Genomic DNA, 17692 nt, shown 5'->3' on the forward strand with positions numbered 1-17692 from the left:
GTCAACTAGTTGCCATAAATATTCTGCAAAAAATGTCTAAAAAAACTCTTGTTAATTGATTTTGATCTTGGTCACAATCATCTTTAGCTTGTGTAGTTTCAAAACTGCAGGCTGTAGTCATCAAATGTACCATCATTTTGAAAGAAGGTAATTTGATAAAATTCAACTAATTAAGATATCTTGTCACTGCTATTTAGCTGCAAAACATTGGAAAATGATACATTTCTTTTTAGAATTATGGTTCATTACAGCAACCACTGTCTATCACGCCTGCATCTGTTAGTGGGTTGAAAAAAAATATATATACTGGTTTAAATATTAAAATATTCATTAAAAATTCTAAAAAACCTTTTTGGTAAAAAAAAGTTTCATGAAGCCTTGAAGAATAATGACTAAGAACCCAAGCTCTCTTCAACCTACAGCATCTGAAAATACGAAACTAAAAAAAAGTTCTAAAATTTTACAATCATGACAATGAACCAAATTTGGTGTCTGTTTCATAACCACTTTTTTGTTCCTACGCGCAATGCGTTGCGGGGGACATAGAAATACCATGCGTCTGTCCATCCGGCCGTGTTAGTGTTCTCACGTGTACAATTCTTGCCAAATGTTTATGAAACGTATAACATAGATTTATATCAGCAATGTCTGGGACAAGTTCGAAAATCAGTGCCGATGAATTATTTTTAAAAGAGTTGTGTCCCTTGGAATTATTTTTTATATGGAAAATGTCACTGTCAGTGCTCTCACGTGCACAATTCTTTTTAAAACTTATATTATAGGTTTATATCAGCAATGTCTGGCAATTTCAAAAACCAACAATTTTTTAAAGAATTATGTCCCTTGGAAATATTAATTGTATGAGAGCTTTCAAACTTTCATTTCTCCAAGATATTTATCAAATGATTTGAAAGAAAAGAAAAAAATAATTCCGGGGACAGAAAAAAATATGTGCAACGCGGAGACAATGGAATTTTGTTCTTTTATTATGCTTTGAGGCATTATAATGATACTTGGGATCATTATTGTCCAGTATCATGGGGTGTGTTTCAAGTAATGTTTGAATGTGTGTCTGTAAGTCTTAGGTCTAAAATTTAGCTGAACTTGGTTGTCTAATTGTCAATCATACCACATCTTCTTATTTTTTTAGCATATATATGGATAATGAACAGATATACCAGTTTGTGTCTTTTTCTTTGACTGTTAATAGCCTTAAAGAATACATTGTCAATATAATACAAGAAGTGCTAGAAGAGCAATACAGGCTCCTTGGATTATCTATTAAGGAGTAATTGATAAACATTTATGAGACATCAATCCAAGGGGAAAACCACCAAAAAAATGTCAAGGCCAATGTAAATTTCTTCAAAAATAAACAAATGTCTATACAGTATGTCAGAGTACTTAATTCTTTTGTTTTTGGAGTTTAAAAAAATTGTGAATTAATTATAAAGAAACTATCATAAAAAATCTGCGAAAAAAAAAATATGAAATTACATAAACAACTATTGACAATGATCTTTTCTACGGCATGTCACATGAATATGACATGATTGAATCAGTTGTTTGTGTTTTCACTCCTGCATCTTTTTAATCTCGATAATCGAACTACCAAAAGGTATAGATAGACCTTACACTAACAAGCAGCATGGGAAATGCACTTTACTCCTGTGATTTAACTACATTTAATTAAATGCACTTTACTCCTGTGATTTAACTACATTTAAGTAGTATGTTACTGGAGGTATACATCTACTATACATTTTGCTCATTTGGTTTCTTGAGATATACAGGTAGTAAAACATTTTTCAATTTTGTTTCTGAAAAATTCAACTAGTGAAACATTTTGTTTAGTTGAATATACATGTATACAACTAGTAAAACATTTAGCTCATTTTGTTACTGGATATATATAAAACTAGTAAAACATTTTGCTCGTTTTGTAACTGGATATATATACAAATAGTAAAGCACTTTGCTCAGTTTGTTACTAGATTTATACAACTAGTAAAACATTTAGCTCATTTTGTTACTGAATATATACAACTAGCTAAACATTTTGCTCATTAAAGAAATTTGCACCTGTTCAGTTATAATAATATTTTATTCTTAGGTACCTGGTCAAAGCAGGCTTCAGTTATCTTAATAGTGGTAATCATCATATATACAGGTAAATAGAATAACATTTTACATAAATAAAATAATCGTTATTATCATACTTTACTATCCAAACCACTAATACAATAATTAAGATATTACTGTGAGTTTTTTTTTTCCTTCAAGGAGAATAACACTTTTTTTTCCGTGGCAGATTACGCGTTCACAAAATAATTGTTTTGGAATGTGCGCAAAGGCAAATTATAAATGTGTGGGAATGCTCGCATAGGCCAAATTATAACTGTTTGGGAATATGCGTATAGGCTAAATAACCCTTTGGAACTATTCGTGTATTGAAAATAACTCTTTAAAATTTGGTTCAGATTTGCACGTCAAATGATAACTTAAGCTATTGACGCCATATCGTTTGTTTACATCTTGAAAAAAGACAGCCGCCTCAAGCTTTTGCATATACTTCTTAGATGTGGACAATTACAAAATTTTGAAACAAAAAGATTCAAAAAGCACTCAGCAGGCTACAAAAGTTACTATACTTAAATGAGTATGCAATAAGTATAGACAGAGATCTTGATTTTTTTCTAGTTATAGTCGAAAGGAGTTTTGCAAAATTATCTCGAATTTTTATGTTGAATCAATGAAAATAATATCTATTTATTCAGTTCAGTATAATAATAAAGATATGACCTTCATGAAAAGATAATATTCAAAATTATTAAATCTCGGTACTGACCTCGGTTAAAGTAACCTTTCCACGATTTTGGATATTTACTTTTCATGAAGCCATAATTTTAGATTATATCTCAGTATCATGGCAATATGTTTTATTCCCCCGCCGCGTCGTTTGGTGGCGTTACTTTCACCGTTCTCGAGTTATGTCGCTTTATTTATTGTTATGGTTTTTTGTATAAGATAAACAACTGAATGACTTGTTAACAGGGGAATAACAATTTTGTTTTCACTTCAAAATCTACTATAACTTTGTCTTGAACAATAGCTGGCATCTCTGGGACAAATAACTTGCTATTCCCCTCATTACACGTCATTATCGGTAAGTGTTAACTAATTCTGCTACCATTTATTGGTACGATTGTCCATTGGTGACTTTTTTTCAAATTGGTTGTAAGTTATACTGAAATTTTCATGGTATCTTTTAATTTTGATGATCTACAAATAAGTCATACAAAAGTTCTGATTTATCAATCATCGAAAAAAGCTATTATTCAAGTAAGTATTAAATCATAAAAACAGATCAATATCAAAACCTCATGTTTGCTGTCACTGAATAAGTTGAATTTAATTTATGATGCCAATAATAAAAGTAGGTTCCATTTGAATTCAATCATTTTCATATTATTTGTTCACCAGTTCTGGGACTTTATTGGTAAAAAACTATGGAATTTTCGTATGTCTCAAAAATCTATGAAATCTCAAGTAAAATCTAACTTGTTGGAAATTCGTATGCAAGCTAGGTTTGTTAAAGACATACTGTTTCTGTCTCGCCTAGCGAGATATAGGTGTTCTTTTCCGGTGTCGTCGTCGGTGTCAACAATTGTTTAGTTTCATGTTTGATAGGAACTATTTGTGAGAGACCAATGATATTTTGTATTAAGTTGCATTGCTGTCAGTACATATCAGTGTGACGACTATTTTGATGCCCTGTATCCTAAGTCATGGTCAATTGATTTTGATTAAATTAGAAATTTTCAATGTAATTTTTTTCTGCTTTTGTTAGTTTGATAGAAACTACCTGTGACAGATCAATAATATTTTCTATAAAGTTGCATTACTATCACATGTATCAGTTTGACGAGTTTTTCGAGGACCTGTCCCCGTAGGTCATGAATCAGTTACTTTCAATTAATTAACAATTGAAAATGGTAGGTTTTCTACTTAAGTTAATTTGATAGGAACTACTTTGTATAGACAGCGATATTTTCTATACAGTATCATTAACACTAGTTCATGGTCCAGCGGATTTGAATTAATTAGCAAGTTTGCTGTCCATCGGATTGTCTGTTTCTGAATTTTATGCCGACAGGCGAGACATATTTCTGTGTCTACAGTTTATTTCAGAATGAGATGATTTTCATTCATATGTGTGTTTATTAGGAAAAAAACAAAACAAAACGGTTTTCGAAAAGGGAAAGGTAACCTGTATACGTACTTTGCATACATCATGAAGTTTTATCTTAAATTTTGCCTGCACCGCACATCCAAGAAGCCAGGAATTAAGATGGATTGATTATAACTGAGTACAGACAATGTTGATTCAGTTATATTTATAAATTAATCTGAAGTAGTATTCTGTGGTATCTTTTTGTGTTTCAGTTTTACAGGAATTTATAATGTAATATGACAAATATGTAGGTTATGAAATGCAGTGAATATATCCCACTTATAATTATTCAGTATTCATATGAATAGTGTTTCAAGTATATGGAGCTTTTTTTTCATATTTTAGGATTAGATATTTTTATGTGCAAATATTGATAGTTACTTAGGGAAGCCTTTTAGCTATTAGTTAATTATATATAATGGGGAAAAAATGCTTACTGTACTTTCTTATTATACAAAATCTTTTTCACCTTTTAAGTTCATTCACTCATATTAACTTTCAATCTTTGCCAAAAATGCTAGCATACTGTCAATTCATAAAACATGCAGGAAATCTGCATGTCGATTTCTCTTTTATTCCACACATCACTTTATACATGTTAGAGCAATCAAAACTCCATATAAGAATTTACAAATTGTGAGATTTACCCACCATTTTGCATGTAATTGAGTGAAGTATTCTTTTAATTTGCAAAATCAGCTGTAAATTCACCCCCAAGCACAGATAGAATCGGTTTTTCACCAAAAAATTCTTGAATGTAATTGTTTTATCATCATCCAGGTTACTGTTATTGAATTTTATTCTTTATGTTACTAATTAGGATGGTCATCATGATCCACTATATAACTTCATTCCAGTTTATATGTGTGCTAGCTGTTTTATTTGGGTAATCCACTGAGGAGTCTTTATTTACTCTGCTTATTCAGTAGGCTTTGGGGTATCACAATAGCAATGGCTAAAACAGTTTACCAATTTGCAGTTTGAATTCTTCTCCCACAACTGATCAACTGGTAAAATATTCTAACAAATTGCTTAAGTGAAAGGTTGGTAGTATGAGTGCTTTGAAATAAAAAAAGTATTATTACGGATTACAAATGTGTCGAGTTCTGTGATTGGATAACAACACAGAGATGTCAGTATATATTCAGAAAACTGTCGGGGTATATACGACGTTTTTATCCCCAATTGGAACCTCAAAAACGTCATCATAACACCTGTTACTATGTGACGTAGTCGAAAGCTATACAAAACACTAAGGACTGTCAGAGGCTCACAGAGGAAAAATAATGACATGCATCCGTCAATAATAAATTTTAAATACAAAATCAAGCAACTTACACTTCAAATACTTTAATTTAATGTTTAAATTGTTATTATAAATTATAACATACATGATCAAATTATTTTCACAGCAAATTACAAAATCCTTCACGTATGCGGAACATATCAGGTTGGGTTTTTCAATAATTGTGTTGTAAAAAAACAAAGCCATAAAAAAGGCAACAGTAGTATACCGGTGTTCAAAAGTCATAAATCGATTGAGAGAAAACAAAATCGGGTTACAAACTAAAACCGAGGAAAACGCATCACCTTTAAGAGGAAAACAAAAGAAACAACAGGAACACTGAAGTGCAACAAAAAAAAAACGCCAACATACATAGAAACGAGCTATTTGATGACAACTGCCATATTCCTGACTTGGTACAAGAAAACATGGTGGGTTGAACCTGTTAAATGGCATGCCAAACCTCCCGCTTTATGACAATGTTAAAAAAATATTATATCGCTAAAATGACAACACTACGTGAAAGAAATACAGCACAAACACACGCAAGAACATTCATCACATAAAAACGACTATAATAGTCGACACAACATGCAAACCGCAGAACAACAACGAACATATTCCATCAACGACAAACACCACAGGATATCACAAACAGTGACGCGCTTACGTAACTAACATGAAATCTCAAACTTAATACAATTATTTCACAATACTCGTCCAAACAATTTTTATGACATAGATGTTATGGAAAGGCAATTTTATAATTATTTGGACTACAAACGATAAGACATAACAGATTATCCAACCGAAACCATAACAGAAACATCAAAAATAAACACATACAAACACAAAACGTGAAATCTAAAAACTTTATTGAAAACATTTTCTTAACGGAAAAAAATTGTCAAGATAAAAAAAAGTGCTTTTAAATGGATAACTCAAAATATTAAGACACTATAAACATGTTATGAATAAACATGCTGCATTGTGAATGTTTAACCCTCTTGCTGCCGGAGGGACACATATGTCCATGTTTTAATTTATGCGCGCTTGTCATCATTGCAGTATCTCTTTCAAAAAAAAGACTGAAGATTAAACAGTGTTATATCTTTTTTCAAAGGCTCCCAAATGTAACGGTCATTAGGGCGTGACGTCATATATCGAATGACATCATTGTTGGACTTACTATAATATAAGTCACTGATTTAGAAGGTCAAACTTTGACATGAAAACTTCTATCATAATTAGATTTTATAAATAAGTAGTTCAAAACATTGTTTTGTAGGTCAATATTTTATAGCTTTGTTTTCTAAGAGGAAATTATTGTGTAATTGAGATATTTTCTATAAGAATTACTGAGCTGCTGGCATTAAAGGGAAATATTTTTATTGAGTTATTGTATATTAAAAATTTTATCAAAGATACCAGGCTTATGATTTTGCCTACAAAAGATTCATCAATATGACTTGAATAAAAAAAATTGAAATGCCAGATAGGTACGAAGTTGAAGAGCATTGAGGACACAAAATTACGGCAGGTTTTGCCAAATACTGCTTATAAGTTATCTAATCATTGGTGGTAGAAAATCATTAGTACTTTGAACAATTCAAAGTTTTGCAAAACAGTTAATCTATAATTTTACCATATCAATAAAAATTCATGTCAATACAGAATTGCTGACTACTGGGCTGGTGATACCTTCTTAATTTACAGAGGAATCTGTATGATTTATAGAACTTTGAATGTGTTCCATAATATGTTTTTAACAGATTTTTTTCAAAATTTAATCATCTTAAAAACAAATTTTAGTGTTCTTTTCAGAACAAAGGATAATAGTTTAATAATGGAAATAATGTTACAAACAAATTACTTATAAAATAAAGGAACTTGATATTTGTCAAACAGAACAAAATTTTGTAAATTATTTCCCTTTAATAATAGCAGATAAGTAATTGCTTTAGAAAAAAATATCCAATTTACAATTACGCCCTTACTTGGTGTTGGAAAACAGAGTTTGGATGGAGAGTTGTCTCATTGGCACTCATACCACATCTTCCTATATCTATAAACTATAGATTTACAAAACAATGTTTTGGACTATTTATTTATAAAATTTATTTATGATAGAAGTTTTCATGTCAAAGTTAAACCTTCTAAATCAGTGACTCGTATTATAGTAAGTCATTATTTTGTTTGAAATGCATGACAAAGACATCAACTAACTGGAGCTGGATGGTAAGTATTACTTTTTATATCACAGCACTCACTTCATTTTAACAACCTTTCACTTAAGCAATTTGATAATGAAAGGTAACAGTAGTATACCGGTGGTCAAAAGTCATAAATCGATTGAGAGAAATATTTTACCAATTGATCAGTTTGTGGGAGAAGAATTCAAACTGCAATTTTGTAAACTGTTTTAGCCATTGCTATTGTGATACTCCAAAGCCCACTGAATAAGCACAGTAAAGCGTCTGTTAATTTTAGACTTTCCTGTCAGTTTTGTACTTATGTAGATTACATTACACATAGTCATTGAAACTAAGACAGAAACTTATCAAGTGTGAACTAAGTGAACAAACAAGAAGTGTCATATACACATGTACAGGTACTAAACCATTATGATGTCTATTTTTATTTTTGACCGGGAATGAATCTTTGAGCAAGGAGCTAATGATTTAGAAATTCCAACAGGCACCCAGATCAGCTAATTTGGTCCTCTATTTTTAGAAGGACAGTTGATTTCCTCAAATCACAAATATAGATAAATTACGGAACAAAACTTTATTGCTTAGGGTAAATAAAGCACTCGAAAACAACTATAAGGGTTAAGAACGCTTAGTGTTCACATATATGTAACACTCCCAAACGTATCCATCCCCCAAACGTGTCCGATTCCCCCAAACGTGTCTATTCTCCCCAAACGTGTCCGCAATATTCAATATTGCCCAAACGTGTCCGATTTCATAACCCCCAAACTTGTCCGATAATTGTTATTCGCCAAAACGTGTCCACTGTTAAACGCCAGAACGTCTCACGTCTTTGAGCGGGAATAAAATTGAGAATGGAAATGGGGAATGTGTCAAAGAGACAACAACCCAACCAAAGAGCAGACAACAGCCGAAGGCTACCAATGAGTCTTCAATGCAGCGAGAAACTCCTAAATATACACAAGAAACTAAAATTAAAAATTATACAAGACTAACAAAGGCCAGAGGCTCCTGACTTTGGACAGGCGCAAAAATGCGGCGGGGTTAAACATGTTTTTTGAGATCTCAACCCTCCCCCTATACCTCTAGCCAATGTTGAAAAAAACAAACACACAACAATACGCACAGTAGAACTCAGTTCAAAAGAAGTCCGGGTCCGATGTCAGAATAGGTGACAAAAGAAACTAAACAAAATGACAATGATACATAAATTAACAAAGGACTACTAGCAGTTACTGACATGCAAGCACCAGACCTCAATTAAACTGATTGAAAGATTATGTCTTCATCATATGAATATCAAGTACAATCCCTCCCATTAGGGATTTAGTATTATACCATCATAAAATATATGAGAAGAACATAACCCGTATCATGCTAACAACTGGTTTTAGAATAAATGTATTTATTTCTGATGCAAAGACCCTATAAGTGAATCAATATTAAAGCCAAAATATGCAATCTTTAATGACCTGACAACAGTATCGTAACTATATACATGTATGTCCTAAATGACATCAATAACGATTACGGCAATTCTATGATGGGGAACAATGTTGATGAAGTGGTTATTTATTATCATTAGTTTGTTCAACGCCGGTTGTTAATTATTATCATAATTGCAAATTAAATCTGTAACATATGTATTAACTTTTGACTGAAATACTCATTGTCCAGTTGCAAGCATTTCATGCTGATTTAGAGTGAACATACAAATAATTTTAGTTCAGTTGAATTAATCGTTTACTAAGTGAATTATTTTGTACTATTAAACTCTGATGATGCCTTTCATATCAATCCGAACATTGCACGGCGAGCTTTCCGCAGAATTGAGTTCCCTTTTCAGTCAACAGTTCTGGTATTTTCAAAGCTCTTCAAATCATAAACTGTTTATTAGGTTTTTTAATAAATTTTAGGTTTCGAGCATCACTAAAGACACACAAAAAAGAGACATAACGTCCAGTGCCAAATACTTCATGTATTATTTGAACGACATCATGTTAACAATAGATACTGTTCATAGGTTTTATTATCATACCGGGAATTTTGGATTGGGCCTAAATTTTTACGGTTATTCGGGATTAACACTAGTTGGGATTTTATTCAAAAAAATTTAAGAGCCAGTAAAGACCGCTTATTCTATGACGTCAGTGAGAAACTACTTCAATCTCCGTTATGTAATAGAGGCCGTTTCAAATAAAAGTTGCGGAAATTTAAAAAAAAATGTTGCCTTCCAAAATACAACTGATGGCGCCATGAAAGATAAAATTGCTACAAAGGTTTTAATGCGCAGATAAAGTGTCATGTTCCCGACACGAGGTATCTGATTTAATATCTACAATTTAACTGAGCATGGCTGCTTACATTTACATCCAACAATGCAGAACGGACGCCCCCACTTTTACCCAGGTTATACTGCCGGTTTAAAAAAGACCTAAAGTAATTTATTTATATTTTTTAATGAAATAGTAAAATGGGTATACGTTAATGAAAAAGCAATAACAAAATAACCTACGTATTTATAATATGGACACGAATGACCTATAATTGTTTACTTTTTACACATTGTAATTTGAATAGAGAGTTGTCTCATTAGCACTCATACCACATCTTCTTATTTCTATTTACATCCTGTCCATATTTTGTAATTATATTTTGGTACTGCGCAATATCTTCCTTCTCATGATAGTTCCAGTGAAAGAAAAAAATAAGATTGATATGGACACGTTTGGGGGATTTGGCACGTTTGGGTGTTTATCAAAAAATGAACACGTTTAGGCGTTTATACAAATGACACGCTTTGGCGCCCTTTTACATTAAGACATGTTTTCAGTTCATTGACGTCATGTGGACACGTGTGGGGGAATCGGACACGTTTGGGGGGAAGGACACGTTTCTGAGTGTTACATATATAATTGGGTTCATCTTTGCATTAATTGGGTTTTTTGAGTGCTGAAATAGTTAAATGGATTTAGCTTCTGATTGTTTTGATTGCGTAATCATGCAAATACGCAGCTTATTTGGAGCTGTGAACAATGGTCTTTGTTGACTGTTTATCATGAATTGTTACATTGAGTTACTCACAATCAAATATATTTAGAAGTTAAAAATACAAATTACACAGTCAGTTTTTTACTGAATGCTTTAACATGCGATATTGGTTAATACCTGTTAATGTGGGTTTTCAGATTTGGTCATTTTTCAATATCTCATAGTTATAGATGACTTATAAAAAGAAGGGAATGTAGTTTGATTGTCAATTACACAACTGTCCAACAGAGGCTAAATGACATAGATTTAAGCAACTATAATTCACTACAGTGCTTTCAACAATGAGCAAAACTCAAACCGTCAGTTCTAAAAGGCCCTGATAGACAAAACTTGAATCAATTCAAACGAAAATACCAACAGCCTGTTTTATGACAAAATAATAAACAAAAACATATTACAGACATTAACTAACAACGTCTTCTGAATTACATACTCCTTACTTGGGACAGACACATATAGTCTGTGGCAGGGTTAACATGGTTATGAGCGCTCTACCCTCTGCTAACTTATAATCGTGGTGTAACAGAACACAAGAACATACTGTTAAACTGTAAAACAGCTAGAAATGGCTTAACTTATTATGTTGGCCCAATCACAAGCAAAAAAAAAAAAAAAAAAAAACTCACACAAAGACCGATCTGAAATTACTTACAATTACTGAAAGATAGTTCAATTCAGCAAATTAACAATAGATAAATTATGCTCTCTCAGACTAAAGAATCAATCAGTGCACATTCAATGGATTTAGTGTAAAGACATCATAGATAGTCTGAGAAGGAAGATATTGCGCAGTACCAAAATATAATTACAAAATATGGACAGGATGTAAATAGAAATAATAAGATGTGGTATGAGTGCTAATGAGACAACTCTCTATTCAAATTACAATGTGTAAAAAGTAAACAATTATAGGTCAAAGCACGGCCTTCAACACGGATGTGATTTCCTATTTTTATATAAGAATTATACAGGTACAGGCAAACTTCAAAACCATATCTAAGGCTGACATTATATAAAATATTAATATCGGACTTCTTTTTACAGTTCTCATTGGATTTCTCTTCTGTAGTGGTAAGTCAAGTAACCTATCATAATAAATCCCTGAACAATATTTAAATTGCGTTGGTATGTTTCCATAAAGGGAATCTGTAAAAAATGATCTAGCTATTTTGTGCTTTTCTATCAGTAGCGATAACATCAGTCCATTACTACTGGGGTTGTGGTTCAAGTCTCACTTGAGACATTTGCATAAACGGCAAGTGCATTCAGTCTGCTGGTATGACACAAAGTATATCACTTAAACTTGGTCTTTCAGTTTTGAATTTACATTTATTAATAGACTCAAAATATAAACAAACATAATGCAATTTATAGTCTATAAATAATGGTTTATTTCTAATAATCAATTTTCCATGTGGCCGATGCATTTCATGTGTATTGTGTATGCATATTAACAGTTTGAATCCTTTTAAAAAGAGAGTCCTCTACGAATTTGTTGATCCTTTTAAAGAGAGAGTCCATCACAAATTGGTTGATCTATACGATGTGTCTGTGTCTAAACTAACTAATGACAGTTTTACCACGTCTTAGATTGTGATTTAACATCTATGTCGTCTGTCCGAACGTGACTTATTCCCGAATATGACTGTTTTGCCGAGTGTGAATTTGCATTGCTATACGACGTGTCTCGGTATTTTATACATCCAACATTCATGTATTTATTTATGATATTTCTGTTGTGGCTTCGGTTGGATAATGTGTTATGTCTTATCGTTTGTGGTTAGAATTCTGTACTTTCGGTAGATTTCACATATGTCCTATATGTCAGTATAGTCTAATTTCATTTTTCCATGGATAAAGTATTGTGTTAGTCCAAATAGTTATGACGTCGTCACATCATTTATTTAAAATAGCCTTTCAAAACCGTCATGATAATTGTTTGGACTAGTATTGTGAAAATAATGGTATGAATTTCAAGATTATATATACGTTACAAAAATACGTCCTGTTTGTGATGTCCTGTGCTGTCTGTCTTTAATGGAAGATGCTCGTTTTTATTCTGCGGTTTACATGCTGTAACGACTATTATATTATTTGTTTGTGTGTTTCTCTGTGATGAGTGTTCTTGCGTGTGTTTGTGCTGTATTTCTGTCACGTAGTGTTGTCATTTTAGCGATATTTTTTAACATTGCCATATAAGCGGGAGGTTTGGCTAGCCATAAAACCAGGTTCAACCCACCATTTTTTCTTAAAATGTCCTGCACCAAGTCAGGAATATGACAGTTGTTATCAAGTAGGTCGTTTCTATGTATGTTGGCGTTTGTTTTTGTTGCACTTCAGTGTTTCTGTTGTTCCTTTGGTTTCCTCTTATAGTTGATGTGTTTTCCTCGGTTTTAGTTTGTAACCCGGTTTGTTTTCTCTCAATCGATTCATGACTTTTGAACAGCGGTATAATACTGTCTTTATCTACTACAGACTCCCTAGCGAGATATTACATTAACTGCTGAGTAAGAAGTATAATCACTTATTAACATAAATAAATTATTAACTGTCACAATTAGGAAATGGTAAAACAATTATCATTTGTGTGTGTGAGAATTAATTACACATGTATTTCCCTCTAATATATCTAAGTTTATTTGGTTGTGTCAGTTGGCATTGACTTTTTTGTGGTTCAATGACTAATTAAAATATGTTAAATTCATTTCTAATTTTGTTTGAACTCTGATTTTCATAATAGCAAATATTTTCTTTTGTAAACAATAATTGAAAAAACTTACAGTCGCATTAAATGCGCAAAAGGAGAACATAAATATATAAACTATGCATACAGGAGAACAATATGGCACAATTTCAAAAAGATCTGTCAATAACACTTTCCATGAAGAATAATTTGAAGGGTCTATTAAACCAATGAAAGATTAAGGGATTTTATGAATGATTCTATATGTGGCATCTTTACAATGTCCATATGAGATAAGGATATTTCTTTGAATTTAGCCCCCTTTGACCATATTGAGAAAACTTACACTGGTGTAGAACACTACTTATAAATGTGCATAAAGGAATATTATCTCTGTCCTGCATGTTAAATGGAGCTCTTTCATAGAAGACCTATGCTTTTGCTCAAGTTTCCTATATTTGGAATTTGATATAGACTCAGCCATTTATATTTCAAATATTCTAATGGTATTGCAGGTAAGGGGTATCCGTTTGAGAGTTCACTAACATTCCTTATTTAATTTCAGGTCAGGTTTAATGTTTTGTATTGGGTTTGTATTATCAGAAATTGTTCATCAAAAGTCAAGAACACAATATAAATCTATTGTACGGAGTGCATGTGTCCATCTGACATGGTTCAGTTGACTTTTGCCTCAGTTTCAGGGTTCACTGAGCTTCAAAGTAATTGGAATGTTTTAGGAGATGCAAAATAAATATCAGTGTAATTTTTACAGGCATTGCTACGGAAGTCATGGTAGTGTTTTATTTCTAATGCATTATAACGACTATGCTAACTTGTTATAACGACTTAGCTAACTTGTTATAACGACTTAAGTTTACTCGTTAAAACGACTAAGTTAACTCGTTTAAACGACTTAGCTTACTCGTTATAACGACTAAACTAATATAACTCGTTATAACAACTCAGCTAACTTGTTATAACTACTTAGCTAACTCGTTTAAACAACCTAGCTAAATCGTTTAAACGACTTAGCTAACTCAATTAAAAAACTTAGCTTACTCGTTTAAACAACTTAACCTACTCGTTAAAACGACTTAGCTTACTCGTTATAACGAATTAGCTAACTCGTTATAACAACTTAACGTTTTAACAAGTAAGTTAAGTTGTTCAAACGAGTTAGCTAGGTCGTTTAAACGAGTTAGCCAAGTTGTTTAAACGAGTTAGCTTAGTTGTTTAAACGAGTTAGCTAAGATGTTATAACGAGTTAGCTGAGTCGTTTTAACGACTTAGCCAAGTTGTTTAAACGAGTTAGCTTAGTTGTTTACACGTGTTAGCTTATTTGTTATAACGAGTTAGCTAAGTTGTTATAACGAGTTAGATAAGCTTAGTCGTTATAACAAGTTAGTATAGTCGTTATAAAGACTTAAAAATAAAACTCCACCCTGACACTAATCGACTTCCGTAAATTGCCGATAAGTCTTGTGGGATCTATAATGACATGTGGTATGAAGAACATTTTGTAAAACTGTCATACTTATTGTTGTATCCCTTTTATTTTACAGTTCCACACGTAACAAGCATTTTGCTGACATCAAAGCTTGAACCATCTGTGAAAAGAAAAGAAAATGAATTCTTGATTTTGAATGGAGACAATGTCAAAATAGAATGTAATGTTAAGTCATACATTCCTGTTCGTTCAGTTACCTGGCAGAAAGAAATAGATGGTGAAATTATACATATCACTCCATCTAAGGAAAAATATGAAATGAATTGTGGAAAAAGGCCATCTTTGACAATAGATAATTTTAATGCTGGTGATGAAGGAAAGTACAGATGTATAGTAAGAAATGCTATTGGTCTAAGGAACGAAATGTTTGTTAGCTGTAGAAACTTCATGTCAAGAGTTGGTTGGCTGACAGGATTTGTGACAGTATTACAACATATTCCTGCCTTCCACACCGAAGATATGACATTACATTCTTACGGTATGTTGAAAGTATAATTACTAACTAAATGTTTACTTACATTACAGCTAGTGTTATGCGGGAAAGAGGGGAAAGGCAGGACAGACTAAGGCAGTTGCCTCCCCTCTCCCGCTGAAAGTTGAATGTCGTCACTCTGCTGTTTACATATTTGTTTGTTCACTATTTTACTACGACAATTTGGGGGACTGTCGTTCGCGTTCTTTCGAGGCCTCCTGGTGAATAAAACAAAGATGTCTATATATGTTTATTTCGAGTCCAACCATAAGAGTAAATTAGTCAAAATACATTGATATGAAATAAGAGTTTGATTCTTAAAATGAACTAGAATTAACAATCATCAAAATACTTTATTAATTAATTAAAATAGTTTATCATGATATTTATGGTAACTTTAATAAAGAAAGATTTCTATTATAAAATTGTTACATTCAAACATTACTAAGGTAACGTTTAATTTTTCATTAAACAAAATTTATAAGTTTACGAACCTGGTGAATAAAACAAAGATGTCTATATATGTTTATTTCGAGTCCAACCATAAGAGTAAATTAGTGTTTGATTCCTTAGGGTTTCCTATTTTAAACCCTAAGAACACGTGCTGGTTGGACTTGTTTTATTCACCAATCGAAATGCTTTTTAGAATAATTAACTTTATAAGAAAAGTTTCTATTGGTTAGATCTCTTTTAGCTAATTCACATTTTTATATAATTTGGGGTTACTTTTTTGAATTACTTAATACCTTGTTTTTGTGACTATTAGGGAAATCCGATTATTTGGTTAGATAGAATTCTAGGTGAACAATAGAAAAGAATTAGATATATTTGCTAAAGGAAATACTTCTAAGAGTTTAAGCTGTCAAACCTTATTTATATCGCTAAGTGTCAAATAGGAAGAATTTCACATCTAATACTTATATATCAAAAGTTACATAACATTATAGACTTTCTAATTATATTTTTTTATACAAAAACCTTTAATTAAGAATTAGTTATTTTATACAATTACATGGAAGATTCAGTTAATTTTATTTGAAATATTAAAATGCATTTCTTTAAATATTTTACCTTAATTTACCATCATTATATATCCCTGTTGTTCGACAAAATTGCTCCGCAATTTTACATTCGAATTTATTTCTTTTTAAACTTGTTTGAATTTAAAAAAAACGATTTTTTTTAAAATATTTTCTTAACTGGATTTGACTATATGACTTTGTGGCTTATGATCAGTTTATATTAGATGTATCGGTTAGACAAGTTGTTATGACCAATGACCAAGATGTCTTATTGCGTTTTTGTTATTCTTATTCGTGACTTTATATGACCATATACATGTAGTATTTTATTCAAGTATTTTTTTTTCTTTAATAAAACAATGTTATCTGAAATATTTAACATTCACAGATCTCTTTTTTCTTTATTTTAGGAGCGTTGGTGTTTTTTTTTTTATCATCATTATTATCGTTTCTCTATCACTTATACTTTTGTGGTAAGCCCGCTTTTCTTGGTAGTCTGCTCGAACTCCAAACATACCCGAGTAATTTCCTCTCTCTGGAGTATGCTCATTTTCCTGGGTATTTTGCTCCGACTCCAGAACTACCGCAAGTCATACCCTCATTTTCTATTATATTACTTTAGTCGGATTTGTTGTTTGTTTTACAATGGATAGTTTTCTAAAACATTTGATTACAGTTAAGATTTTACATTATGGATAATGATTTGCCTATGCTAGAATACATTATGTTTGCTTCAATCAAGGTTTTACATGATGACTAGCTAGGTCAACATATTTAGCACTAATTAATTAGGACGTCTACTATTAATTCTTATGATTAAACTAACATTAAATTCTTACATACAGGAACCTTAAAACACATGTTTACTCAACACTTTATCGTAATCGCTATAGAACCATTCAAACTTAAACAATCAACCAACATTTATTTATTTTTACACGTGCATTTCTCATTAAATTACTACTAGTAATTATTTATTTCTCTATATTTTTTCCTTCTAGGACACGTTGCCTAACCTCGGCATTTCTTCTGTTTTTAAGTCATTAAACAACCAACCTCTTCTTACAGATTTTATTTTTTATGTACTTTTCTCTTTTGAAGGTTAAAGTTTAAGGCATTATTTTACGATTCTCATATAAACAAGGGTATTTCTTTCTAGTCTTTGAAGTTAAATGAATTTGAACCGCCTGAACGTTAACTTCTAAGATATATTACATTTCAATAT

The 17692-nt window shown here is 31.7% G+C and overlaps 1 protein-coding gene across 5 annotated transcripts in view; it reads left to right on the forward strand.

Moving 5' to 3' along the window:
• LOC127710315 (uncharacterized) overlaps window positions 1-17692 on the forward strand; it is a 644133-nt gene that overhangs the window by 608162 nt on the left and 18279 nt on the right. The window contains exons 6-8 of one of the 5 annotated variants that reach the window (XM_052216118.1): window positions 2114-2170; window positions 11828-11854; window positions 15029-15451. The exons of the other annotated variants lie outside the window; for them this stretch is intronic. Coding sequence (XP_052072078.1) covers window positions 2114-2170; window positions 11828-11854; window positions 15029-15451 — 507 coding nt within the window. The remainder of the gene's footprint in view (window positions 1-2113; window positions 2171-11827; window positions 11855-15028; window positions 15452-17692) is intronic. 5 annotated transcript variants of the gene reach the window in all.

This window comes from Mytilus californianus, unplaced genomic scaffold, assembly GCF_021869535.1.
Source record: "Mytilus californianus isolate M0D057914Y unplaced genomic scaffold, xbMytCali1.0.p SCAF_70, whole genome shotgun sequence".
Classification (NCBI taxonomy): Eukaryota; Metazoa; Mollusca; class Bivalvia; order Mytilida; family Mytilidae; genus Mytilus; species Mytilus californianus.